This window comes from Marmota monax, unplaced genomic scaffold (assembly GCF_021218885.2).
Source record: "Marmota monax isolate L192 unplaced genomic scaffold, Marmota_monax_Labrador192_F-V1.1 WCK01_AAM20220418_F8-fsc00009, whole genome shotgun sequence".
NCBI lineage: Eukaryota > Metazoa > Chordata > Mammalia > Rodentia > Sciuridae > Marmota > Marmota monax.
In genome coordinates, this window is record NW_026694710.1 from 24,048,494 (window position 1) to 24,076,299 (window position 27,806).

General features: G+C 54.7%; 1 protein-coding gene across 5 annotated transcripts in view; it reads left to right on the forward strand.

Annotated features, from left to right (window-relative positions):
- Stk32b (serine/threonine kinase 32B) overlaps window positions 1-27,806 on the forward strand; it is a 271,083-nt gene that overhangs the window by 50,937 nt on the left and 192,340 nt on the right. For 3 of the 5 annotated variants that reach the window (XM_046423486.2, XM_046423485.2, XM_046423487.2), the window contains exon 2: window positions 26,365-26,420. The exons of 1 other annotated variant lie outside the window; for it this stretch is intronic. In XM_046423486.2, coding sequence (XP_046279442.1) covers window positions 26,365-26,420 — 56 coding nt within the window. Of the gene's footprint in view, window positions 1-9,230; window positions 9,413-26,364; window positions 26,421-27,806 lie in introns of those variants that run through there. One more of the 5 variants, XM_046423489.2, reaches the window with a different exon arrangement.

Sequence of the window (27,806 nt, forward strand, 5' to 3'; positions counted from 1 at the left end):
TAAAATGCAGGTGGTTGCATGTACCTGGCAAGGTGTAGTGAGGAGTAGGTGGCCTAGGGCACACAAACACACAACACAGCCCCTGGCACAGCGACAGCAGGGCTTCGATATTAGTTACTAGAGTCATCATCAAAGTCTGTTTGGGCTGCTAAAACAAAATGCCTGAGGATGACTACTTTAGAAGAAAAAGAGGTTTGTTTTCACTCATGGTTTTGGGATCTGAAAGTCCAAGTTTGAGCAGCTACATTTGGCCAGAGCCTCATCCTGCATCACAGCCCAACAGGAGCATGTGAGAGGGCCAGATGCATGGAGTAGCCTGGTTTAAATTAATAGGATTCATTGTGATGTTTTCATACACACATATGTCACACATGGATCCTGTCCATCCACGCTTCTACCCGCCCCCCTGTTCCTTCCCTCTCTCTCCCCCACCACCCTTTCCAGTCCCTAATAGCCCCTGGGGCCTGCCTGTCCCCTCTCTGCCTTCCTAGTTTCCACATATGAAAGCATGTGATATTTGTGTCTCAGTGAACACTCGTTCTGCCTAAGATGATACAGTCCAGTCCATCCATTTTCCCGTACAGATAGGACTTCATTCTTCTCTATAGCTGGGTAATATTTCATTGTGTGTGCGTGTGCGTGTGTGTGTGCACGCGCACGTGTGTGTACATAATCTCTATCCATCCACCTGTTGGCGGACACCTGGGCTGACTTCACACCTGGGCTGTTGTGACAGTGCCGTGACAAACAGGGGTCTCCTTGCCTGCTGACCTCATGTCCTTCAGAGGTGCACCTTGAGATGGGACAGTTGGACCCCCGTAGCCGGTGCCGTTTCCGCCCAGCACCCAGGGCCTCGTTCCCGCCTCACCAGCATGTTATTGTCCTAACTGGCTGAGCTGGGACCGTGCTGCGGTTCCTGGGGCTGGCCCTGCTCTGTCACTACCTGCTTCACGGCTACTCGCCCCGAGACCTCCTCGCTCCTGTGAGATGGCGTTCACCCCTTCCACGGATGTGCCCAGTGGCCTCACTGTCACCCCCAGCCCTCTCTCTCAAAGTGACACTGCCTTTCAAAGCCATTGTGTTGGGGACCTGGCCTCCAGGACCTGGACATTTAGGGACAGACCCCCTGCCCACCGTAGCAGTGAGTGTTTCCTCAGAACGGAGGGAACACAGCCGGCTGGTGCACGCGTGGGAGGAGGGGAGCTGGGGCCTGCGTCCACCGGTGGCCGACCGAGAAGCAAAGGCGTTTTGATGGGTTCATTTAACAAATAGTTGAAATGTTTTCTGAAACAGTCTTGGGCTGTGGATGGTCCTGGACAGTCACTGGGGAGTGAGGAACAGTCTCTGCACCCGGAGCGCAGGCAGGACGCCAGCTCCTGTGGCCACGGGGCGCACAAGGTCCACGCAGAGGGAGGCCCTGGTCAGCTCCGGGGTCCGGGGGCTGCTGCGGTTCAGCTGTGTCCTCCCAGAATTCCTGTGCTCGGACCTGACCCCAAGCCCTTCAGCACGTGGCTGGAGATGGAGGCCGAGCCTTCCCAGGGACAGTCAGGCTGCTGCGAGGGCAGTGGGTGGGTCCTGACCCCAAAGGGGGACTTGGATGCAGACACGTGTGCAGGCGGAGAGCACGCGGAGATGAGGGCAGGGACGGCCCCAGGAGGGAGGCCAGGCCCCAGGAGGGAGGCCAGGCCAGTCCTCAGAGTCTGCAGGAGGAACAGCCCTCCACAGCCCCGTGGACCTCAGCCTCCAGGGCTGTGGGCACACCTGTCTGTGCCACCCACCCGTGCGCCTTGAATGGCTGTCCCTGCCCTCGCGGCCTCCCTGAGGTCCAGGTGGCCGAGCTGCAGAGTCAGGTGCCATCACACCTGGGCCGCCTCCTCCACTGCTTGGCCACGGGCTTGCGGGCCGCCCCCTCCCTGGCCTTCCCTCAGGGCTGCCCTGAGCCGACCGCAGCCCAGCCGCTCCCTGAGACTCCAGGGAGTCTGTGTGGCAGCGAGGAGGTGGACTCCAAAGGCTTTCTGAAGGACCAAGACCAGGGTGGAGCAGCTTCCGAGGAGGGCACCGGGTTGGCTTCTCAGCGGGACAGCCGTCACGCCACGGACCTCGGGCATCCTGGATGTTTGTGTCTGCCATTGTCTCATGACCTCTGCTGTGGTTTTGACCCTCAGGGTCCCCTAAAGGCCCATGTATGAAGGACTGGGCCGCAGGGAGCTGCTGCTGGGAGGTGGTGTGGTCCTTAGGTCACCCGGGGTACCTTTGACGGGGACTGCAGGACTCTCCATTTCCTTTCCTTCCTTTGGATCTCAGCTGTGAGCAGTGTGAGTGGCTTTGCTCCACAGGGTGCCCCTGTCATACTGTGCTGCCTCCACACAGGCCCAAAGCAAGATTCCCACAGATCATGGACTCCTCCATTACTCTGAGCCAAAATAAACCCCTTTTCTGTATAAGTTGATTATCTCAGGTATTGTGTTACAGCAACGGAAAGCTAACTAACATAAGCCGTGTTCTAGAAGCAGCATCCATTTGGCAACTCACGGGGGGTGGGGGGAATGTTCTCAATGTACCAGTCTTTCTCTCTCCCAGTGGAGAAATTGTGGGATCTTAAAGGTAAGCGGATGAAGCAACCCTCACCATTTGCAAAGGGTATGTCTAGAGTCCTTCATGAATTTGAGGACCCATAAGTTCATAAGTCTTTTGTTAGACATTTGAATGAAATGTGTCAAGCACACAGACAAAGGTAGCAATGTAATGCACACCAGTGGGTCTACCCTTCCAGTGTAAGAAATGAAATGTCATACACAATCACAGCCACTTACCCTAACCCTTTCCCTCCCTAGGGTTACCACGGGCATTACTATGCAAGTTTTTACCCTTCTGCTGATTAATGTGTAGCCCAGAGCATCGTGTCCTATTTTTAAACTCTACAAAATGAAATTAGATCATTCTGCCTCTGATTTTCCTCATCGGCCATTACTTTTAATATTTGCTTTAGGATGTGAACACTTCATTCCCTGCTCCCCGGTAGTCCCTGTGATCATTCCAGAATTGCTGACACATCCTCCTGTGGCTGAGGAGGGTGGGCACTCTGTTTGGGTTTCCTTGAGGACATCCATGGGAGTCTGGGTGGTTCGCATCACAAGGCCACACACTGAGAAGGGGTGGAGTTGCACATCCTGGAATTAACAAGCTGTTGACAGATTATTCCCCTGAGGGACAACTCTGATTTTCTCCTGTAATTTTGATAGTTCTTTTCGGCCTGTACCTAGCCAACACTTGATACTATCAGGATTTAATTTTTTGGCCAGTGAGATGACCTAGTAGCTCACTGTGGATTCAAATTGCATCGCCTAATACTACTGAGGTTGAGCCCCTGGGAAATACTTATTGTCCACTCTGATTTCTCCAAGGAAAGGGGCCTGGTGCATTTGGGTCTTTGCCCACTTCTCCAATAGCCACCACCACAGAGGACATCCTTGTCTATTCCTGGAAACTCTTCTCAAGTCTTAACCTCAAGAATGATGCATGCTGTCGGTTGTTGGTATTGTACTATGAGCAGGTGACGAAGCTCACTATATTCCCAGGTGCTAAGGGTTTTATGATCTATGATAAATGGATACTGACTTTATGTTTTTAGTGAGACATTATGTATCTAAATGTGCATGAGGCAAGGGTCCAGCGTGGCACGTTTCAGGGGGTCCGCATGCCTACGTGAGTGGCGGCCGTTCACAGAGCTCAACCCCTTACCTGCTCAAAGCTGCACCCCATCAGGAATTCTACCCTGTGGGTTGGTTTTGCCTTAACTGTGGATGAACAGAATCACAAGCACAAACTTTTGCATGAGTCCGTGACATGCACCCACCTTGTCCTGGGTGGCCTCAGTTGGTTTCCACCGTTATGTCCCATGACAGGACTGTGCTGCTCTGATCCTGACACACCTTGGGAATAGATGAGCATCACGTGGCCCAGGCTGAGCGCCTGGTCCCGGGCTGTGCCTGTGCCCATGGCCAAGGCAGCTGCTCCCGTGCGGATTTGCGCTCGTCCTGAGGAGGCCTCTCTTCCCACTCCCTCAGTGACTGCCTGACACTTGATTTTGGCCGTACGGGTCGGTGGCGGTGACACCCCTGTGCAGTACTGGTTCACGTTTCTCCTCACTAGTGACGCTGAGTGTTTTAATACAGTCACTTGCATTTCGATGTCCTCTTGTGTGACTTCCCTGTTTGGATCCCTGCCAGCTTTTCGATTTCATTTGCTTCCATTTTGCTGACGGATGGCGTCCTCTGTGCCCTCTGGAGATGCCCTCTACCCGGGGGACCTTAGCTCTGTGGCGGGCAAGCCCCCCTCTCTCCTGGGCTGTGCATTTCACACTCTGCCTGGGTCTTGTGAGCAGATGCTCTCGGTTCAGGTGAACTGATTAGTCTGCCCCTCGTGGCTGCTTGGCTTCCCCTCAGATCCTGAGTACCGACCTTCCACGTCCTCTGCCCGCCATCTGCTTTCAGGAGGTGGAATCCCTCAATGGCATCAGCGATAGGAAGACTCCTGTCACTCCTGACTTTAGTGGAAATGCTGTTTGCAAGTTGACGTTAGAGGTGGTGTTTGTTTACAGCTCTGACTCACTCTGACACGTTGAAGACGCTCACTACGTCCCCAGCCTCCTCCAGGACCGTGGTTCTACCCGTCATAGGCAGATCTGCAACCTGCTGGAGTAGGTCTTTACCATGCAGTGTGTTGGGAGGGAACCCAGGACTTCATGCATACTGGGCAAAGGCTGTACCACTGAGTCACACCCCCAACCCCTTTATTTATTTGGAAATTTTTTTATTAATATAATTTTTTACTGTTCTTTTTAGATAATACATGACAGTAGAGCATAATTGCACATATCATACCCACATGGAGTCCAACTTCCCATTCTTGTGGTTGTACATGGTGTGGAGTCACACTGGTCATGTGTTCATATCTGCATAGGAAATTGATGTCCCATTCATTACACTGTCTTTCCCATTCCCATCCCCCTTCCCTTTAGTCCCCTTTGTCTAATGCACCGAGCTTCTATTCTTCTCTGCTTCCCTAATCCTTGCTTATTGTGGGTAGCATTTGCATATCAGAGAGAACATTCAGCATTTGGATTTTTTGGACTGGTTTGTCTCACTTAGCATGATAGTCTCCAGTCCCATCCATTTACTGGCAAATGCCACAATTTCATTCTTCTTTATGACTGAGTAGTAGTCCATGTGTATACATGCCATATTTTCTTTACCCATTCATCTGTTGAAGGGCACCTAGGCTGGTTCATAGGTTAGCTATTGTGAATTGAGCTGCTATAAACATTGATGAGGCTGTGTCACTGTAGTATGCTGATTTTAATTCCCTTGGGTAGTATATGCTGAGGAGTGGGATCACTGGGTCAAATGGTGGTTCCATTTCAAGTTTTCTGAGGAATCTCCATCCTGCTTTCCAGAGTGGTGGCACCAATTTGCAGTCCCACCAGCAATGGATGAGTGCGCCTTTTCCCCCACAGCCTCGCCAACATTTATTGTTGCTTGTATTCTTGATAATTGCCATTCTGACTGGAGTGAGGTGGAATCTCAGGGTAGTTTTAATTTGCATTTCTCTGATTGCTAAGGGTGTTGAATATTTTTTTCATGTATTTGTTGACCATTTCATCTTTTCTTCTGTGAAGTGGCTGTTCAGCTCCTTTGTCCATTTATTGATTAGGTTATTTGGTTTTTTGGTGTTAAGTTCTTGTGTTCTTTATATGTCCTGGGGATTGGTGCTCTATCTGAGGTGCAGGAGGCAAAGACTTTTCTCCCATTCTGTAGGCTCTCTCCACACTCTTGATTATTTCCTTTGCTGTGAAGAAGCTTTCTGTTTGATGCTGTCCCATTTATTGATTCTTAATTTCACTTGTTGTGCTTTAGGAGCCTTTTTGAGGAAGTTGGTTCATAGCTGACATGGTGGAAAGTTACGCAGGGTCTCTGGTCTAACCCTACGCCCTTGATCCACTTTGAAATGAGTTTTGTGCAGGGTAAGGAACAGGGGTTTAATTTCATTTTATTACATAAGGATTTCCAGTTTTCCCAGAACCACTTGTTGAAGAGACCACTTTTCTCTAATATGTTTATGGCGCCTTTGTCCAGTATGAGGTAAATGTGTCTAGGTGGGTTTGTCTGTCTGTCTTCTCTTCTGTTCCTGGTCTTCTTCATGCCTGGTTTTACTATGGCTCTGTAGTACAGTTTAAGGCCTGGTATTGTGATGCCTCCTGCTTCACTCTTCTTGGTGACGATGGCTTTGGCTATTCTATGTCTCGTTTTTACAAATGAATTTCATAGCTGCTTTTTCTTTTTTTAATATTTAATTTTTAGGTGTAGATGGACACAACACAATGCCTTTATTTTTTTATGTGGTGCTGAGGATTGAACCCAGGTCCTATTTCAATGAAGAACGGTCACTGGGATTTTAATAGAAATTGCATTAAATCTGTTTAGCGCTTTTGGTAGTATGACCATTTTGACAATATTCATTCTATCTATCCAAGAACAAGGGAGACCTTTCCATCTTATAAGGTTTTCTCCAATTTCTTTCTTTAGTGTTCTGTAGTTCTCATTGTAGAGGTCTTTCACTTTTTTTGTTAGATTGTTGTTGTTGTTTGAGGCTATTGTGAATGGGGTAGTTTTCCTAATTTCTTTTTCAGTTGATTCCTCATTGATATATAGGGATGCAAATGATCTATGGTTATTAATTTTATATCCTGCTACTTTGCTAAATTCATTCATGAGTTCTAGAAGTTTCCTGAAAGAGTTTTTCTTTTTTCGGGGGGGGGTCTTCTAAATATAGAATCATGTGGAAGTCAAATAGGGATAGTTTGAATTCTTCTTTTCCTATTTGTATCTCTTTAATTTCCAGCCCCTCTATGAGAGCTAATAAAAGTTACTTAATGTCATTCAGTCAGTGGTAAAATTTCCACCATTGTCTAGAATGTGCCTTTTATAGGTCGTTTATTGAAATTAGATCCAAACAAAGATTCATCCGTTCTCTGTGTTTTGTTTTCCTTATTTTTCATTTGTTGGTACTGGGGATTAAACCCAGGGGTGCTTTATCACTGAGCCACATCCCCAGCCCTTGTACATTTTTACTTTGAGTCAGGGTCTTGCCAAATTCCTTAGGGCCTCACTCTTCAGCTGGAGCCTGTGATCCTCCTACCTCAGCCTCCCGAGCCCTGGATTGCAGTGTGTGCACAGCGCCCGCCCTTCTGTTGTTGAGATTCTGATTTCTCCATTTTCATCACTGCTTTTGCCCACAATTGTTGTATCTGTTTAAAAATTAGTTTTCCGTGACATTTACTCTGGTCTTAAAAATGTCTAGTGCACTGGACATTATTATTCTCCCATTTGTTCCCCCGGCCCTTGTGTGGAGTATGGATCAGGTCTGGGTTGAGTGATTTTCATCACGATTCCTCATTCGTGGGGCTGTACACGGTTGGGCTGTGTCACCTCGTGGTGGCCAGGCTGGCGAGTGGACTGGAGAGTGACCATGTGGTCTCTCCCTTATAACGTTCCTCCTCCGCCTGGTAATCAGAGCATCCAGCAGAGACGTTGCCGGCATCGGTTCTTAATTAAGAGCTGCAAGATGGTGGATCCGACTCCTCTCCTTGCGCCGGGGAGGTGAAAGAACTCCTCTACGGCTTACTTACCCTGGAATACAGATCATTCTAGAACCAAAGGGGCTTCTTCCCCTCCGTCTTCAAATTTCAGGGAAGTTGGTCTCTTCGCAAATCCAGCTGTTATCCAGTGAGATTTTTCTTTTTATGAAGCTCATGGTGAAGTCATTGTTTTTGTAAATTCCATGTATTTAATAAATTTTAGCTGCACTTTACATAAAGTTTTGAGGTGACACCAGCACAGGTTACCATGTGGAGCGGGAGTGGAGGCAGGGAAGGGCAGGGCGGGGCTTGCTGCAGGGCCAGTGAGTGGGCCTGACTGCAGGCAACTGACCCTAGATTGACCCAGGCCCTGGAGCAAGGGAGCCACATCATGGCCAGCTCGCCTCCTGCAGGGAGACAGGGACGGCGACCAGAGGAGGGAACTGGGCCCCCCAGGCTGTCTGTGTCCCTCGGAATCCTGTGGTGTAGCCCCATCCCCAGGAACATGGGTGAGGTCATGGGATGGAGCCCGCGGGAATGCGGTTAGTGCCCTCGAAAGAGCGCCAGCCCGATCCCCATTCCTCTTGCCAAGTGAGGGGGCCCCAAGAGTATGAAAGCAGGAGGGGCCTCGTCACACACCAGATCCCCCCACACCTTGGCCTTGGACTCTCGGCTTCCAGGGCATGAGAAGGCAGTGTCCACCCGTCCATGGCCGTTTGTCAAGCAGCCCAGCATACCAACACACTGAGTGCAGTGAGCAGAGCCATGGTCTGGTCTGGGGACATGTTGCCACTAGAGGCCAGCAGTTCTTGATCCCCGGAGGGTCTGGGCTGTTGGCCAGATGAGTCGACTTGTTACATGGCACAACCAATTCTGTCACCCACACCTTTAACACACGCACGTGCACATGTCACTCAGAGCCCTGCCGGGTTCCCCACCTCCCTTGGGATAGGACCCCATCCTTACCAAGCCCTCCCAAGCCCAGCCTGGTGAGTCCCTTGGGGGACTCCAGGGACAGCTCCTCTCCCCATCTAGTCTGAGCCTGCTGTCCACGGCTTGGAACAGTCCTCTCCTCCCCAGTTCTGCCCCATATCCTTCCTTTTTTCTTTTATTGGTTTTTTTTAGTTACACGTGACAGGAGGATCCTCGCCCTGTGCTTTCTGTGGACACCGTCCAGCTCCTGGGCATTGTCCAGGCTCAGTTTAAAGTTCACTTCCTCCGTGCGGCCCCCTCCGCTCTTCTTACAGCGCTGGGCACCCTCCGCGTGGGTGAGGCTTCCTGTTCTGCCCTAGACTCCCCAGACGCGGGGATGGTGTCAGCCCCAGGTCTCCTGGTTGAGTCTCCTGGGCACCGGGTGATATGAGCTCCCAGCAAACGTGCTGAATGACTAAATACAGGACCCTCCTGACACTTTCCCACTAGGTGCTTTAATTAAATGCTGGATTTTCTTAAAAACAGTCTGGAGTAGACACAGAGCTCACTTCTATTTAGATCATATCTTTTAAGACAAATCTCTCCTGTCTCCCAATAAAAGAGGCAGTGCAGGGACCCAAGAGCCACCTCCCTGGCCCGAGCCACTGGGGAGGGTGGAGCACCTGATTGGGATCCTGCAGCCACCTCATTGCACGGGGAGGTGCCTGTCATTTGTCCCTAAGAGCTCAGCACCTGACCCCACCTGAAGATCCAGCCTGGAGAGAGTGCCTGTCGGAATGAACTCAGGAGGCCGTGAGGGGTGAGGGTGGAGAAGGTCCCTGAGACTGTCATCTCACTGCACAGGTACCGCTGGGCTTGCTGTGTCACTGGGGGCCGTGGGATTGGGTCGCTCTGCGTGGCTGTCACAGCCCTCATCACCCTGCGCTCTTCTTTGGCTCTGTTGTGTTTGTTGATCGTCCAGCTGGGATTGTGCCCATCTAGACAGGAGAGAGCCTGCCTTCCACCCTTGGGGGACTCTCCCCGTGTCCCCAGAGCCTCACATAGTAATGGACACTCAGTGGTTTGGGCCCCAACCTGATTCCAACCCGTGCATCTCTGTGCTTCCCCGGAGACTCTGCCCTAGAAAGGATCTGAGTTCAGGAAGGAGGGTGTCCCTGTGTCAGTGTGAGAAATTGCTTTCCTACCCTCTGTCCAGGAAAGGTTTAAGAGGGCTCCATAGTGTGACAGGATGGCACAGATGATCACGTGATTAAGACAGAGCAAAACGGGCAGAAACAGTGATGGGCAGGGCTCGAGACGTGTCCTTAGAAGCCCTCACACAGACGTGAGCTTCCTTGTGGCCAGAGTGAAGAGTGCAACCTGTGCAGTAATGCATCCCAGGAACCCTACTGGGCACCCAGGAGTGCCACTCTGGCTCTGAGCCCCGGGGGAGGCTCCCCTGGGGGACAGCCACTGGACATGTCATCAGGAGCTGGTGCTGGCTGTGGCCTTGCCTGTCAGGGAAACGTGGCCAAGTCCCTTGACTACTCATTAAATAAAGACGAGCATCTCTGCTCTGCCCCTCCCAGGGCACTGTGGGGTGGACATGCTTTCCATAAAGAACCACGAAGCATGTGCTCTGGTCTCTGAGGCACTGCTGGCAGTGACCTTTCCAGGCTTCGACCTTCCCAGCTGTGAGTCTGGTAGAGTACCTCATCCAGCTTTTTACGAATACAGATGGGCTGATACAGGGCAGAACTTCTCCTGATGGTAATTCCCTCTCTCCTTGGCTTCCTTCCTTCCAGTAAGTAGGAGGGTAGGACCTGAGACTGCAGAGAGTGGTGGATCCAAATTATAGCAACACGGTTCCCGATTCAAACGTTAACTGTCAGCCGCCCTACTCAGATGTCTCTCTCTCTCTCTCTCTCTCTCTCTCTCTCTCTCTCTCTCTCTCTCTCTCTCTCACACACACACACACATACTCCTCCTATATTACCTGCAAGCCAGGCCAGCTGCATGGGTGTGAGCTGGGCAGTTGCACAGGCTTCATACTGAGAAGGGCCATAGGCTTGGTTCAATGCTTTGTCGCCATCTTGATATTTTTGATAGCTTGTTGTTTTTCATGTTGTGCATCATCTCACTTTCTAAACTGAGAAATAGAAATCGTATGGATTTATGGCGAACAACATGGTGCTTTGCTATTTGTCTCAAATGTGGACATATTACATAGACACACCCAGTCTGAAGGGCTGAGTCAAGCTAATGAATACGTCCGCCACCTCGTCTACTCTTTTTTGTGGTTAGAACAGGAGCGTCCACTCTTCGCAGCGTCCAGCGTGTTGCTCCCGACTCTGCTGGCCTTGCTGTGCGGTGGTCCCTGGTTCCTCCTTCCAGCTGAGTGTCGTGTTCTCAGGCAGCATCTCCCCAGCTCCTCCGTCCTCTCTGTGCCCCACGCAGCCCCTGGTGACCGTCGTTCTGAGTTCCGGGAGGTCTCTTTTCTAGATGCTGCCCTGTGACACCACGTGGAATTTGTCTTATTTCAATCACGCAGGGTACCCTGGGTTCGTCCGTGCTGTTCTGTTTCCAAGGACAGGATTCCTCCCTCTGGAGGCTGAGCATGTGTGCGTGTGAGTGTGGAGGGACATTGCATGTTTTAGTTGTCCATTCATCTGCGGATGGCCTCAGGTGGCTTCCTCTTCTTGCCTCCTGAGGGAGTAAGCAGGGGTCCACATGTGTCCCTCCCATTTCCTTGGATATGCACCAGAAGTGCCCTGATTCTGGAAGAGCCCCCTACTCTTTTCCGTGGGTGGAGGTTGCAATTTGTGTCCCTTCCAACAAGGAGCAAGCCACCTTCTTCCTGCACATCCTTTCTGGCCCCATCTGCCCACTTCCTGCTGGCCACCATCCCAACGGGGGGTGGGTGGGGGAGAGCTCTGTGATTCAATGGCATTTCCCCGTGACCTGTGATACACACTCGCCGGCCAGATTTATAGCTTCTGTTGAGAAAAGTTTGTTTCAGACTTCTGCTCGTATTTTAATTTTTGCTATTGAGTTGTGGGAATTCTTCATGTGTTCTGCCTATCAGAGGCAGAATGTTTGAGTGAGCTTTGCATTCATGCGACAAAATATCACAGAAAACCAATTGCAAAGGAGAAGATGTTCATTTTGGCTCCTAGTTTAGGGGCCTCTGTCCACGGTCACCTGGCCCCCTCACTTTGGGTCTGTAGTGAGGCAGCTGCTCACCCCGTGGTGGCCAGGAGTCAGAGACAAGGGCAGGGTTCCCTGTACCCCCTTCTTTCTTTTTAAACAGCTTTATTGAGGTACAGTGATAGACAACAAGCAGCATGTGTTTTAAATGAATGAATTTAAAGTTTTCTGTTGTCCATGTATAGATATTTGCGTATCTGTGTGTTCATATACATAGACACTTATGTATATGCCTGTGAAACCATCTTCACGGTGAAGGTTATCCGTCATCCGTCATCCGTCTCCAGTTTCCTCACCCTTTTGTGTTCGCCTCCTGCCCTCTCGACCTTCATCTCCCATCATCCCCAGCCAAGTCCTGAAATGCCTGTGTTTCTAGAGATAAGTTTTCATTTCCTAGAATTTTATGTAAATGGAATTGTAGGGTATACATATTTGGGGGGTCTGGCTGTTTTACTCAACATAATTTCCCAATGTACCCTTGAGGGGACCCCCCCAATAACCCACTTCCCCCAGCCAGACTCCACGTCCTGAAGTTCCCACCACCTCCCACTGTGCCGTCAGCTCAGCCTTAGACCTTCAACACAAGCGCTTTTGGGGGAGATTTAAGGCCCAAACCATGACATACCACCCTGCTCCCCAGAGGCTCATGTCCATCTCACAGAGCAAAATGCAGTCAGTCCGACCCCCAGAGTCCCTGAAGTCTCCTCCGCTCAAGCATTGCTCGAGAGTCCAAGTCCAGGTCCCCTCTGAGACTCCAGCAAACCCTTACCTGGGAGCCCCTGTGAGATCAAAAGGAAGACACATAGTTCCAGGATGCAGTGGCCCAGGGCCGACATTCCCACTGTAAAGGAGAGGAACAGGAAATAACGAGGAGGGAGCACCAGATCAAACACCAGCAGGGGAAATGTGAGAACCTGTGGGTCCCGTCTAACCCCCGGGGCTCTGGGGTGTGGTGTGGACTGTGAAGGGCGTGGGCACCCACGGTCCTGCTGACCGCAGTCAGCCGGCCTCTTCCCTAGGCTGCTGCTGCCCACTGCCTGCAGCTTCCCTTGGCAGGTATCTATCTGCACTCTGGCCTCTCCAGCTTCCTGCGGCTCCATCGCAGTTTTGCCTTCCTCCCATGGCTCCATGCATGGCCCTCTCCACCCTGATAGGGCTTGCTTTAGGGACTCTGCGCCTGCCCCACGTCACCTGGCCTCTGAGCCTTCCTTAGAAATCTTGGTGGAGGCCTTCACGACCCTCCAAGTCTCACATTCTACACACCTGCAAAGTCAGCCTCCTGTGGATGACACCAAGGTCTGCTCCCGGCAGTGGCTGCGCCTGCTTGGGCCATGGTTATGGTGGCCTCCAGGTGCCTGGATGTCAGGATGTAGGGAAATGAATCAAAGTCCCAGGGAAACTATTTCCTGGCAGCTCTAGGGGAACAGGAAAGGCTGTCCTTTCAAAGTGAAGTCTTGCAAATGAGTTTACACTTTCACACCCAATGGCAGGTCTTGCCATTCCTGAGATGCCCTCAAGGCATTTTTGATTGTCTATTGCAAAGTACTTGGTTTGTTTTCAAGGGTACTAACCTCTTCAGCAACTTCATCCTTTTTAGCTACAACTTTAATCATGCTATTTTTCTGGTTAAACTGCCAGTTTTTTAAATCTTTCCACTCTGCTTTTTGCTCATGAATGTCATTCTGAATTTGATAAAATCAGCTAGCAATCCCAGGGCCAGGGCCTGAATGCTGTGCTGTCTTGAAATGTCCTCCAGGTAAACTAGTCCATCACCTTCAGACTCAGCCTCACACAAGGCCTCAGGGCATGGACAACTGTAGGCAAGTTCTTAGTAGAATGTACCATGAAGGGCTTCTAGTCCAGTTCCCAGGAGGCCTCATTTCTGTGTGAAATCTCGTGAGCCTGAACCCTATGCTCTTCATTCACTATTCATTCCCAGGTGCCTGTCCTGTGTCTCACACAGGTGGCTTCCCTATTATTCTACGTCTTGTTCACAAACACCCTAGTGTGACTTGCACAAATGTCTGGTCAAAAGCATCAGGAGATGGTGTAGCGTTGTCCCCCCCCCCGCCCCCACTCTGGCCTCGCTGTGCACATGAGTGCTTCCCAAACTCCATTTGTACTCACCTGCCAGGGGCCTTTTTAGGTACAGTGTTAAATTGTCTCCCTCTCCTCTGACCATGGAATTTTGATTCCAAAGACAGTGTCTGTTCACATCACCTGCGAGTATTTGTGTTTTGGGGTTCCGCCCATCAGCAAGTGAGGTGATGCCCCAGCACCCGTCCCCTTCCTGCTGAGAAGGATGCTGTGGGTGCTCTTCGAGGGGCAGGATCAGCCCCTTGGCAGGATGGAGGTTGGAGTGGTTTCCACAGCTCTTCCGTGCTGAAGGAGGGCTCAAGAGCGTTCTAGTGCCCAGCCGAAGCACTCTCCATTTCCCCATGGAAGAGAGGAAACACGCTTCATCCTTTTCTTAGCAACTTCATGCAAATGAGTCTGGGAGGTCTCCTTGGCAGCGGGAGCCAGGAGAATCCTGGAAAGCTGTCGTTCCATTCTGTTTTCTCTCAACGGCGTCACTCTTTTCAGACTTCTGTTCTCAGGGTTCTTCTCCTTCCAGGAATCTGACAAAACCCAAGGATATGCTCAGCAATTGATTTCATGACTGCAAAATTCTGTTACGAGAATATCTTTTTTTAAAAAAATACATTCAATAGGAACATTCTCAGCTCCCAAGGAAGGCACTGAGCTTGTGCACAGGAGGAAGGGGCCTTGTGGGTGAGCAAGTCCCATTTCCTATGACACGTTTTCGTGCTCTGAAGCTAATGTGGCTAAGAGCTCCAGAAGTTGCTGAGTTTGGTTTCATAGCCTCCATTGTTTCCTCAAAATTCTGATCATTTTTCCTCTTGTGTGATTTAATATCCAATTATTTTGCGCACAGACGGCAGGGACTTGAGGGCAGATGGCCTATATTAAGTGAATTATTGTATTACTTAGAGCAACTGTGGGAAGTCAGGGGAACTTGAGATTTTTCTGTCTATCCATTAAAAAACCACAGTGAACGACGAGTGGCAGAGCCGGAGAGCTTCCCGCTGCCTGGCTCTGTTTGAAGAACTTGGCACATGCTGAACTACTTGATCCTACAGCAACCCTGTCACCCAGCCGTTGCTACTGTTCCCTGTTACGGGCCGAGGGAGCCCGTCACGCAACTAGTGGGAAAGAGCTGGCTTCAGATCCTGTGTGTGCGGTCACACCATTACCACAATATCAGTGACACCAGCAGCCAGGAGTGACATCCATTGCAAAAGCGTGACACAGGGCCCAGAGGGTGCTGGCAGGCACAGTTGAGGGGGCAGGTTTGATCTGCAGGCGCTGCACTGGGTGCCTCCTGAGAGTCACTGCTAATTTCTGCAGTCATTCTGAAGGTGAGTGATGCTGTTATCCCTGGGACAGACTTGCAAACAGCCCCAGGCCACGGTGGGTGGAGGGCTGGCTGGTGTCAGGCCTGCCTGGATCCAAAGTCTGTGCTGGGTCTTGCTGCCAGAGCCCGGGGACGGCTGCTCCCAGCAACAGCCAGGGGACAGCCATCCTCTTCAGGCAGCTTGTCCTGGGTACCACGGCAGCCGGCCTGTGGGGTGTCAGGAGGAGCCTCCCCAGGCAATGGGGGAGTGAGGGCGGTTCACTCTGCCCCCCATCTGTTCCTTCAGTCATTCATTCACTCACCTGAGCCCTCGAGGTGCCTGAGGCCCTGGCTCCCGTGAGGCTGTGCTGACCGCTGGCGGGGCCTGGGTGTTTACTCCTGGGACCCTCTGCACTCTCCTGGCCTGGGGCCTGGGGCATTCTCCTGTGCCCTCCTATCTGGCCACTCTCCCGGCTCCAGCTCCTCCTCTGCTGCCCTCAGCTGCCGGGGTTCTCCCTGGCTCTGTCCCCACCATGCCACCCTGGTCTGGGCCCTGGAGCTACACAGCAGACCTCAATATTGGACAGAGCGGGTCCTCCTGCTTTCCCTTCCCTGGAGACTGCGGCTCTTCCTCAGCTCTCCTCTCAGGCCCTGTCTCTCTCTTTCTTCCTGCCTTTTCCCGTCTCCCTCCCTCCCTGTCCATGGTGTTGCCAACAGTCACAGGGCTCAGAGACCAGAGAGGAGAATCCCATGGTGTCTCCTGAGCCTCAGCTCTGTCGGAGTCTCTGGCACCTGCAGGGTAGATCAAGCCCAGTGCTACAGCTGAATGGAGGGTCCCTGGGGGGCCCCCCCACCAATGCATCCATGGGGTGAAGAGCTGGGGCAGGTGGTGCTGTGGGTCACCACAGCCAGTGCTTCCCTGCACCCCTGCACTTGGACAGCAGCCCTGAGACCCCTGCTGCTCGCAGGACCCCCCACCCCCCGCCGCGGGCCACTGGCACTGTCGAGGCCTGCTCCCAGGAGTCTGCAGTGTAAGAACTGGATGTGGTTAGTGCCCGGCAAGTGCAAGCAGGGCATTTGAGTGTCTTGGCAGCACATGTTTATGTCTAAGGAGAAGATATATAAAGCGTCGGCATCTGCATTAGAATATTGGCTTCTGTGCCTCGCTGGCTGAGCCCGAACTGCTCCTAAAGAGGCACTGAGGCACCTTCCTGTTAGCACTGAGCACCTGGGGACCCTGCGGCCTCTCATGGGAAGGGAAGAGCACTGGCCTTTTCCTAATGGTACCCGTCATGCCTGCCCCGTCCCGCTGCCCAGCAGTTGAGCTGAAGTACCCGTAGATGCTGACCTCAGACGAAGCCCTGCATCCCAGGGTGGTTGTTCCCTGAAAAGATCAGGAAGTGGACCGCTTGGTTTTCAGGATGCCTGGCTGTGGTGCAGCCGTCCGTGGATCTTCCCTCTCCACCACCATGTTGTGAGCTGGGGACCTTACCAGTGATGTGGCCAGATCACTCTCGGTCCACAGCTGCAGGTGGCTTTCAGAGGTGACCAAAGCCCAGCTCACCCAGGACAGGTGAGCTCTGATTCTGCTCACCCAGCATGAAGAGCTGAAGGACGAGTTTTGGTTCCAGATTATCTCTGTGCAGGTGCACATGCTGGTGTGTGACTACAGGTGCACCTGAGCGTGGGTCATGCTCTGGTCACTTAGTCATCATCCGGTCCCCATTCAGCACCCTCCGTGCCAGATGCTCTGTGGGTGTGGTGGGCTGAAGGGCTCTCCATGAGCCACATCTGCCTGGAACCTTAGAATGGGACCATATTTGGAAATAGAGTGTTTGCGATGTGGTCAGTGGAGAGTCTTGGGATGAAATCATTCTGGATTTAGGGTAAACCCTAGATCTAATGACTGGTATCCCAATAAAAAGAGAAAACCAAGATACACCGAGGAGAAGGCCACATGAAGTCAGGGCAGTGGCTGGAGCCATGCAGCTGCCAGCGAGGGAACCCCCAGGGCTGCTGGCCTCCAGGAGCCCCCACAAGAGACAGGAAGGGTCCCCGCACCTTCAGTGGTGGCATAGCCCGGCCAAGACCCTGGTGCGGATTCTGCCCTCCAGAACCATGAGAAAGTAAGTTTCTGTTGCACTAAGCCACATAGCTGGTGGAATTTGCTCTGTCCTAGAGAGGAACAGGCTGGACAGGCAGGAGAGAGGCAGGTCTAAGGGTCTTTGCTTTCAGGGAATTGATAGTTTAATTCTTATCATCTCCCTGAAGCTTTTCTTATCACGGATTCCACATTTCCACCAGCATCCAAATTAACTTCTGTGCCGAGTTTATTGCTGTATAATATTTTCCCGTCCCAATTAGGCATGTGACTTTCTGACTGCTTAGACATTCAGTGTTTTTGCTGATAAGAGGGTACAGTGAATAAAAAAGAAAGGTTTGGGGGCTTTATTAAGCACATTTGTCAACTAGACAACAAAATGATTTTTAATGAGACTTCAAGGAGCAGCCCCAGCTCAGCAGCAAACACTGGCTGTCTATCCTGCTCCCGGCAGAGCGCCAGGTACCAGACGCGCGATGTGGAAAATGTCTCCTGGAATGGCTGGACGGGCGCTGGCTCTGCTGGCCAGAGCAGACACTGGCCTGGAGCTGGGTCTCTCTGCATCTGAACCTCAGCTCTGTGAAGGCCTATCTTGTTCTGGAGGAGCTGGAGACAGAGGGAGGCTGTGTGTGTGGACAGCCCCGCTCAGGGCCGGAGCACCAGGACACACCTGTGAACAGGTGCAGTTGGAGTTTTGGGGTGAAACCAATAACTTCCAGCATTTGGAGTGAGTGCAGTGCCCCCAGTGTCTGCGGGGTTTGGTTCCAGACCCCTCAGATACCCAGGTGCCCGTATGTGCACGTCTGGACAGGAGTGGCCCAGCATTTGCAGAGAGCGCCCTGTGCCTTCCTGCACCCCAGGTTGCTCGGCTCACCTCACACAAGGTGCGTGCTGGTGGACAGCAGTCACACTGCGTCATCCGGGAAATAGACAAGGGGGCCTCTGTGCATGCTCAGTGCAGATGCAGTTTTGCCCCCAAGTATTTTCAATGTCTGGTTGAATCTGTGGTTGTGGAGCCCTGAGTACGAGGAGGCTGGACAGCTGCGTGCTCACTCAGGATAGCGGCTATCCTGTGGGCAGCTGCCGACCCCAGCCCCGGGGTAGCCCATGAGGTTGTGGCCTGGATCTAAGTAGATGACTTGCTGAGAGTCAAAATCACACGCCTCAACAGGGGTGACAGGGAAGGGGAGAAACCAGAATGTCCTCCACGGAGGGCAGTGGGCTGTGGTTTTGGTATCGTCACGTTTGACTCTGACCCTCTAGGGGTTTATTCTGGAGTCTGGTGAGAGGAGAGACACTAACTTGACTTCCATGTTTCCCCAGGTAGCTAACCGCTCTGCCCGGCCTGCCCACAGGGGACCTCTCTTTCCTACTCGATGCCACCCCGGGCCTGTCAACCTGCCTGGCTGTGCTCTTTGCTCCCCACCCTTCTGGACTCTGGTGGGAATTTTGTGACTTGGGTCCCTTCTGCTTGTTCCCTGCAGGCATCTGCAGGAAGGGTGGGGAGGCCTTTGGCTGCCTCCAGGGAGTGAGACCTGAGGGTGGGAGGCTGCTGTGACAGGGCCCCTGGGCCAGTGCTCCAGGCAGAGGCAGAGGGCCAGCTCTGTGGCTGCAGAGAGGCGAGGTGGAGGAGCAGGCCTGTGTGCCGCTGTATGGGGGCAGGGGGCCCAGGAGCTTGGGGTTTTGCACACACCATGGGGGCGCTACTGCAGAGCCCAGGGCACTGGGGTAGACTGGGCACTTGGGAGGGCAGGACAGGTTTCCTTAACCTTGGACTATGGGCAGGTCAGTGCCCAGAGCCAGTGGGTCACAGTGAGGTCACCCCTCTGGGAGGACTGCCATGGTCTAATGGCCAGTTCAGGGTAACCCTTTCCAAGCCCCCGTCCCGGGCAGCAGAACCATCAACAAGGAGCATGGAGCAGCTGATCATGAGAACAGTGGCTCCCTGGAGCCACCGTCTTCCAGGCTGCATGGAGCTTGGTCCTCGCTTGCCTCCAAGGAGTGTCCATCCGTCTGGTGGTCAGGCCTCGTCCCTCTCTCTGCTCACCCCTCTCCTGTATACCCTGCGTCTCCAGCCCCCAGGGTCTTGCTTTCCCTGAAGCTCCACCTGGAGCGCTCCTGTCCCCAGACCCTGTCCAGGGGCTTGTCCCCAAGTGCCCTGACAGGATGAGCAGCTCCCTCCCCTGGACCCTATGCCCGATGCTGCCCTGTACTGTCCCCCTGATTGGTGACACTGGGACCTGGAGACAGAGCTCAGTCACCACACCCATGGGGAGCGACACAGCACTGACACCCAGCAAGCTGGGGCAGCCCCGGCTGAATCCCATAATGAAAAGCCCCACCCCGCCCCACAGGTGGCCAGCTGGGCCCGCCTCCACGCTGCGAGGCCCTGCCCTCCTGCCCTCCTGCCCTCCTGCCCTCCTGCCCTCCTGCCCCCCCTGCCCCCCCTGCCCTCCTGCCCTCCTGCCCTCCTGCCCCCCCTGCCCTCCTGCCCTCCTGCCCTCCTGCCCTGGCCCTGCCCTCCTGCCCTCCTGCCCTCCTGCCCTCCTGCCCTCCTGCCCTCCTGCCCTCCTGCCCTGGCCCTGCCCTCCTGCCCCCCCTGCCCTTCTGCCCTTCTGCCCTCCTGCCCTCCTGCCCTGGCCCTGCCCTCCTGCCCTGGCCCTGCCCTCCTGCCCTCCTGCCCTGTGGTCTCCCGGCGCCCTCAGGCTGTAATCAGGTGCCAGGGTCCCACGTCCTGAGTTCCTGCCGTCTGCGTGGCATCTCCATCTCCCTGAGGTCTGGATATTTCCCAACAGCTTAGACACGCAGTGGGCACCCCTCTCCCCTCCTTGGGACCCTCTAGCCTCCTCAGCATGTTTGGAAGACCACCCAGAGCCCCGGCCTTGCAGCCTGGCTCCTGGCAGCCCTCCACCCTGCTGTCCCAGTCTCTGTCCCATGGCCGTCCTTGCCACCTGCTGCCACACGGGCTCCGGACCAGGGAGCTCTTCTCTGCCTGCAGGACCACCCGCGCCGTGGCTGCCCATCTGTCCTCACTGTGTTCATGACTAGCTCCATGGTCCTCTCCTCAGGAGGGCCAGCTCTGACCGCCCTGTCTGAAGGAGCACCTCCTGACTAGTTGCCCCTTACCTGAGGTGGTGGGCGGAACACCTGCCCCCAAGGACACTCCTGTCTGCGACCTTGGGACCTGTGTGTACACTGTGTTACGTGACCTAAGGGACTTTGCAGGGGTCATTAAGGTGAGCATCTTGAGACAGGGAGATGACCCTGGACTGTCCAGACAGACCCTATCTGCAATCGCAGGTTCCTTGACAGAGAGGCAGGAGGGTCAGAGAGGTGCCACCAGGAGCAGAGGCCGGAGTGATGCGGGGTCACCGGGACCAGCATGGCCTCTGTGGGCTGGAAAAGGCCAGGGGCAGCCTCCCCTCGAGGGCCTCCAGGAGAAGTGGCCCTGCCCACAGTGAGGACCGTTCTATTAAGCCAGCAGGTCCGTCCTTTGTCCCAGCAGTACTGGGAAGCGCTGCACCAGGACTTCCTCCGTTGAGTCCTACTTAACGTCCCTTGCACCAGAAGGCCAGCTCTCTGGACGCAGGGCTTGGTGTGTGGAGCTCACTGCCAGCTCTGGGTACCCGGGACTGGCCTGGTACACAGCACAGCCGCAGCCATCGCTTCCCCCAGCACGTGCCTGCCGCAGAAAACTGTCCCCTCACCCCGTGGCACGTCTTGAGTGAGTGACTGATGCCCGGTCTCCCGCTTCTGGGGGGACCTCCCCATGTTCTGTAGCAGGGCAGGGCTGGTGACGCGCCTCAGCTGACCACTGAACCTGCCGGCGCGTGGGATTCAGCGAGGACAGAGAAGGGAGCTGAGACTCTTCCATGGTGTTGAACGTCGAGGGTCTGCAGCTGGCCAGCTCTGGTGGACGTTCCTCAGGTGGCTCTGCTGAGTCGGCCTTTGGCTAAGCCGTTGTCGTGGCCCCCGTCCTGCCTGGGAGAAGCAGGCGCCATGAGCCCCGCTTTACAGACAGGAAAACTGAGGCTCAGGAGGTTCTTACTACCTCGGGTCCGTGCTGACCTGGGGCAGGTGAGGTTTAACCAGCCCAGGGGACACGGCCACTGCTCTCCACCCCATGCCTCCTGCCTCCCCCACACCGGGTGGCCACCCAAACCCAAGGGCCTAGAGGATCAGGAGGAAAACAGTGGCGTGGTTGGCGGTCACGTGGGCGAGGAGAGGGAGCGGTTGGCGGAGCGTCCTGGTCCTCACACACGTCACCCCACCCAGCAAGCCGGGCGGCCACCTGGGAAAGCCGCTTGGCACCAGCCCGGCCAGCGGAGCTCAGGGCTTCCACCTCCAGGACAGGAGGGACGTGCTGGCTTCCCCGGGCAGTGCCCAGGATGCTGCTGGGGTGACTGGCCACCAGAGCCTCCCAGATCAGCTCCGGAGAGCAGGGACGCTCCTCGGGACGCGCAGGCCTGGGGGAGGTGGGGGGAGAGGCCTCGGCCTGCGCGTGGGTTCAGCCAGCCATGCTCACAGCAGTGGCAGCTGGCCCTAGCGGGCCTCCCTGTCCTCACCTGGTCCTTCCTGTGACGTCATCAGGCCAGTGTTTCATCAGTGGGGGGAGGTGAGGGGGGCCACTCAGAATGGACCTGAGAGGAGGGTGACCGCCTGCAGCCACTGGTTCAGGCCCCACACACCTTGCTTGTGCCGACCTGTTGACCTTTCACAGCAGCCACACCAGGGGGTGTTTCACGTCCAATAATGAGTACATCATTAAGGGGAAGCTGAGGCCCAGGGAGATTAAGCAACTTCCCCAAGGTCACCCAGCTGGTGATTCGAATCCAGGCACCCGGCCCTGTACTCCTGCCCCAAACAACTCCTGTTCTTTTGCCTGAAGTAAAATCACAAAGGAGCTGTAAATTCCACAGTAAAGTAGCGTTTACAAAGCCCTTTCTATGTGCCAGGGCTTGAGGGTCAGGAAGAAATGCTTCTGGCAATGGCTCACCTGACTCATTGAATAGGAAGGCTGTCTTTTTCTAACCTAGTGCGTGCAGAGGTCAGGAGCTGCTGGCCTGGCACAGAGGCTCACCACAAGGAGTGACCTCTCTGCCTCTGTGTTTGTTGCTTCTCAGTCACAAGACGGCTGCTGCAGCTCCAGATGGCTCAGAATGGAACTGACAGGGCAGTCACATTCAGGGCAGGAAAAGTGGGAAGGTTAAAGGTGTATCTGTTCTCTCATCAGCAAAAAATGCTTCCTAGAATATCTCCAACAGTGCTCTGCTTAGCTGTCACTGATGAGGCCTGGCTACAAAGTCACTGTTGGCTGTGGAAGTGGCTGGTAATGTGGGGAACTCAAGTGTCCAGATTAACTAGTCAGTGGTTCTCACAGTGTGGCTCCCTCAGCATTGCCTTGGACCTTGGCTGGAAATGAAAATTCTCTGGCCCTCCCCAGAAGCTAGGGACCTGGGGCCCACCCACCTGTCCTCACGAGGCTCCAGGTGAGCCTGAGGGTCCCACTGGGTTCCTGGGTTACATCCCATTGCTGGGGCTGGCCTCTCGGGTGCCAAATAGAGCTGAGGGTCCAGAGGAAAGGCCAGTCCGCCTGGCCGAGCAGAGAGCCCGGTATTTGGTGAACAGTCAGGGCCCAGGTGCCCCTTCACGGTGCCTAGGGCGGCTCTCAGGGCAGCTGTGACAGTTCCCACGTGTGGGGTGAGGCTGCTGGCGCCCTCGGCTCTGCCCGTTTCCACTCGGGGGCACACTTAGGGAGTCACGCTTGGTGACCGCACACGTCTGGAGGTGCAGAGGGTTCTGCTCCAGAACGCACCTCAGCATCCCCGTCACCCCCAGCCCTGCAGGGCTGCGGCAGTGTCAGGTGCCACAGTTAGTAGTGACCAGCTGCCCCTTCCCCAGACCAGGGGTTCCAGGGATGCAGGACCTCCAGGCTGACCTAGAAGGTTCCAGGCAGAGCAGGGCGGAGGGTCACTGGAGAGTGACTCTGACCTACTACCTGGCCGTCCCCTCCTGGTCTAAGCCAACGACTCTACATGATGGTGAGATTTCTAGGACTCGCCTCTGGCTCTCCCAACCGTCACCCACCAGGTGGCTTTCACTAGTTCCCAGTGTACTCTAGGCCTGTGGTGCGCGTATCAGCATGCCAGGTCCCAGGGAGATCCACTTTCAGCCACATGCTCGAAGTCATTTACACTAACGTAGCTAAACCAGCAAATAAGCATCAATCCAGAACCTTTTCCCCTGTTAGGTTAGAGTCCCCCCAGGAACTCGCGTGGATGGGTGGGGACACTTACTACATGATCCATCCACTACTGCGTATTAAATAATAGTGGCTTTGGCCTTTAACTATTTTCTTGCTAACTCCCAACACCTGCCTGTTCCTAGACAAGAAGGAAGAGGAGGTGGGTGGAGACCCGAGTGTCACATCTAGGAGGCTCAGGGCTGGGTTGGGGGACAGACCAGGAGGGCAGCAGCCAGGGCTCCCTTCACCTTGCATGGAAGCCGGAGGTGGCTGGCCCCGCCCACCTGCAGAGGCAAGTCTGGACCCCACGGCTGGCTCCTCGTGGTGGCCCTGACCAGCTTCTGCAGGATGGAGACAAACAGAGCCATGGCAGGGCTGGGGGTGCGTGGGAACCCCTGCAGTCCCTCACCAGCTCCGTGCCGGTAGCTCATACCACTTGATGGAGCAGGAGGCCACACGTGTTTGGGGAAGTCTCCCCCACCCCAGGACACCAGAGTAGAGGGAGCCATGTTTCTCATCCCCAAACAGAGAGCTCGTGCCTGGGGAGAGGGGCGGCGTGCTGGCCTGTCCTGAGCGCTCTGTGAAGGCAGAAGCCCTTGCCCTGTGTTACAGGAGGATGACTGAGGCACACAGGGCCAGGTGGCTCGTCCATGGACATAGCGAGTGTGGCCACGTGGGTCGTGGCCTAAGCCGTCTGGCTGGACAGCTGGGAAAGCCCCAGGATACTCCCAGGAGGACGTGGTTTGCAGGTGCGGGAGAAGCTTCCCAAGATGGCAAGCCCCTGGGCAGCACGTCACGGCCACACGGCTCCCCAGATAGGGCGGGGAGGGCTGGCCTTTCAGACAGGGTCCCTGCAGTCACCACAGCTTGCAGCAGCAGGGTCCTTAACAAGGTGGCTGTGCCGCCTGTGGACCTGGGGCTCACTGGAAGGAAGTGGGTCTGCTAGCCCGCTGCTGGTCACACCAGGAGCTGCAGGCCGGGCTCCGCGTCCTTCCTTTCCCCTGACCCTTGGTGAGTGAGTAAGAGGTGAGGGTGAGGAATTTCTTCTGGAAAATTATTCTGAAGGTAAACAAATCCAGGTCAAAGCAGCAAGGTCCTCTGAGTTAAACGTTAACCCGCGTCTGTGCTGGGCACCAGGCTGGCGTTCGCTGGGCTCTGACTCTGGCTTGGCACAGACACCATTCACCATGATGACCTCCATCGCCGAAGCCTCGTAGACGGGGACCTGATTGTGCTCCCCTCCTTCCCCACACCTTGCCTCCCTCCCGCGCTGACCAGTCCATGCCTTCATCTTTGGGAGCAGCGGTCTTTCCTAGTTATTGGAAACTGGCTGCAATTCAGTCTCAATCAGAAATATTTACCAGACTCTTATCATGCACAATACGGAGATGAGCTGAGTCAGTGCTTCCTGAGTTAATGAATGTGTGTTGAGTACTGTGGTCCCAGCACTGCACTGGGTCCTGGGGACAGTAACAAAACAAGCACGGCCTTTGACCTCAGGGCCTTGGGGTCACGGGGAAGGTGAGCTTCACCAGATACATGGGCCATGGCTCCCTCTGCGGTGCTGCGAGAGGGTGTCCTGAGGGCCTGTGGGCTCCTGGGGGGACTGCAGCCTTCTTGGGACACAGAGGAGGGAGCGTGTGGCAGAGGCACAGGGCGGTGGTTCCCGCGAGGAGGAGACCCTGCCTGGAGCCCAGGGTGTGGGGCGCGGTGGGAAGGCAGGGGGAGAGGCACCTGGGTCCCCGCAGCCCTGACAGGAGTCTGCTCTTTCCACTGAGTGGAGGCCGGGGAGGGTGAGCAGAGCAGCAGCGCTCTGCCCGGCGCACGTGTCCCAGCTGGTAGAGGCCGAAGGGACCTTGAGAGGCCACTGCCCTGGTGCAAGTGGCAAAGGTGGCTTAGACCAGAGGGGCTCTCTGGGGTGCACAGATGTGGGCACTGGGAAGAGGCCACATGGACCCAACCTGACACAGGACAGAATGAGGACAGGACGCTGGTGAGGAGGGCTCCAGGCTTTGCGCCTGAGCCGCTGGGGATGTCCTGCGCCCTCCTGGGTCTGCGCCCCTGCTGGGGTGGAGGGCCTTGGCCTCCGAGGAGGTGGGCGTAGGCAGCGGGCCACACAGCCTAAAGGTCAGACACCACGAGGAAAGGAAGGAAGGAGGACAGAGTGTGGACGGAGGGGGCATCTGATACCCGGCAGATAAGGCAAGGCCAGGCGCAAAGGGGACCACTGTGTACTGCCAAGGAAGCCAGGCAGGCAGTGGTCAGTACCAGGAGGACAGCTCGGGGGTCTGGGGGTCACTGCTCACCTGTTGTGGTGTGGGGATGGGTAGAGGCCAGTCGGAGCAGGATGAGGAATGAGGGTGTACAAGTAGCAGAATGTGGGGCCTGTCTAGGGGGCGATGGCAGAGGGGAGGTGCGTGACAGAGCACTGCAGGAGGATGGTGTGGACAGCGTCCGTCCGCCAGTGGCCACAGTGCTGGGTTAGACAGACAGGAACGGGCCATGAAGTGGTGGCACCTGTTGCAGGGACACTGGCCTGGGGGCCAGGGTGGGGAAAGGTCTTCCCAGAGAAGGGAGCAGCATGTACCAGAGTCTGAAAACCAGAGAGCCAGCACTTTCTGTCCTCCCCTGGGCCCCCAAGACATGGCCATCCTGCGTGCCGCTGGTGAGAGCTTAACCGCATGTCAACAGTGTGTGGGGAGAAATGGAAGGGGCCGGTAGCTCGGGAGCCCTTGAAGGGTGGAGGGCCCTGGGGCAGGGAGCGTGGTGGGAACAGAAGCCCCTCAGGAAGCCGCGGGCACAGGCCGAGGCCCTGGAGGGGGGACAGGTCTTGAAGCCTGACTGGTTCCTCTTTTCTTTCTCTTTTGCAGTCAGCTTTGACCACTTTCAGATCCTGCGGGCCATTGGTAAAGGGAGCTTTGGAAAGGTAAGAATCTGGTGCATTTCAACAACCCACCCACCCGACGCAGCCACCCAGAGCCCGGGCTTGAGCGCACCTGTGTCCCGTGGGTTGTCCTCGTGCTCGCCTGGGCACTAGAGGTTTCAACTTGACAGATTTGAAACGTGGAAGGAAGTCTGAAAGGTCTCCTTTGGATCTGGTGTGATGTTACTTTGAAAATCGAGTTGCCCCTGCGTCAGGGAATCACGGAGGTGATTATTTCACGATTGATAACACCACGTCGCCCTGCAGACCTCAGGGGGGAAACGGGGAAGCTCCTCAGACTTATCGCAAAGGCAGCTCTTTCCAGGGGCATTTGTTGTTTGGGGAGTTTGTGTTGGTGATCCTTGACTGTCTCAGGTGAGAGGCTGTGACAGTTACAAGGGGGCAGGGGCTTTGACAAAGCAGAAGGCGTCCCTCCAGCAAGTCCTGGCCTGTCCCGCTGACTCAGCCATTCCCTTGGGCCACGATTGCTTCAATCACCTGCTGAAGGCCAGGTGTTCTTGTCCTTTAAAGCAACTATCAGTATTTCCATTTTACATGCAAGAAGGGCCGCTTACCTAGGGTCTCACCGGCAGCGTCAAAGCTGGGATTTGAACCCAGGTCCGTTTGAGGACCAAGGACCTGCTATTTCAGCAACCCCATGCCTTGGTCAGCCCATTCACAATGTGGAGAGTTCGGCCGAGACGTTGGAGAGCTCGACCAGCCTCCCCATCCCTGCCTCCCTCATCTCCTCGTTCTGCCAACGCATCGCAGGACTGGTTAGTTAGTCGCTGAATGCACACCTTGTGCCGGGTGCCATTCTAGACTCTGTCGTGGATCAGTACTAACCCAAGCAGGCCCAAGCACCTTTCTGGAAATGGTGTGTTTAGGAGTCATGCACTTAGCAGAACGTTCTGGAGCTGAGCCAAGTTTTGAAACTTCAGACTCTCTTTGTCACATGATCCAGACTTAACCACAGGCACAGTGTGGTACTAAGAGCGTCCTGCCCTGCCAGAATCCCATTTCTGAGTCCTCAATGCACACATTACAAACATTGGCCAAGCTGGGCTTGGTGGCACACGCCTGTAGTCCCAGTTACTCAGGAGGCCAAGGCAGGATGATCACAAGTTCAGGACCAGCCTTAGCAACTTAGAGAGGCCCTGAGTAAATAAATAAATAATGCTGGCTGTTTATATTGCCCAGTGAGATGGGGCACTTGCTAACTTAACACACAGCCTCTGGGCTGCTGACGGGGGCCATGAGCTGCACTAGACCTTACCATCCTTACAAAACAGAGGGCATCTTGAGGGCAGGAGTCCTGTTCAGAGAGCAGCGTGGAAATGGGTCAGTTACAATGTGGTGTGTGACGGGTGATTTTATGTGGGAGACAGG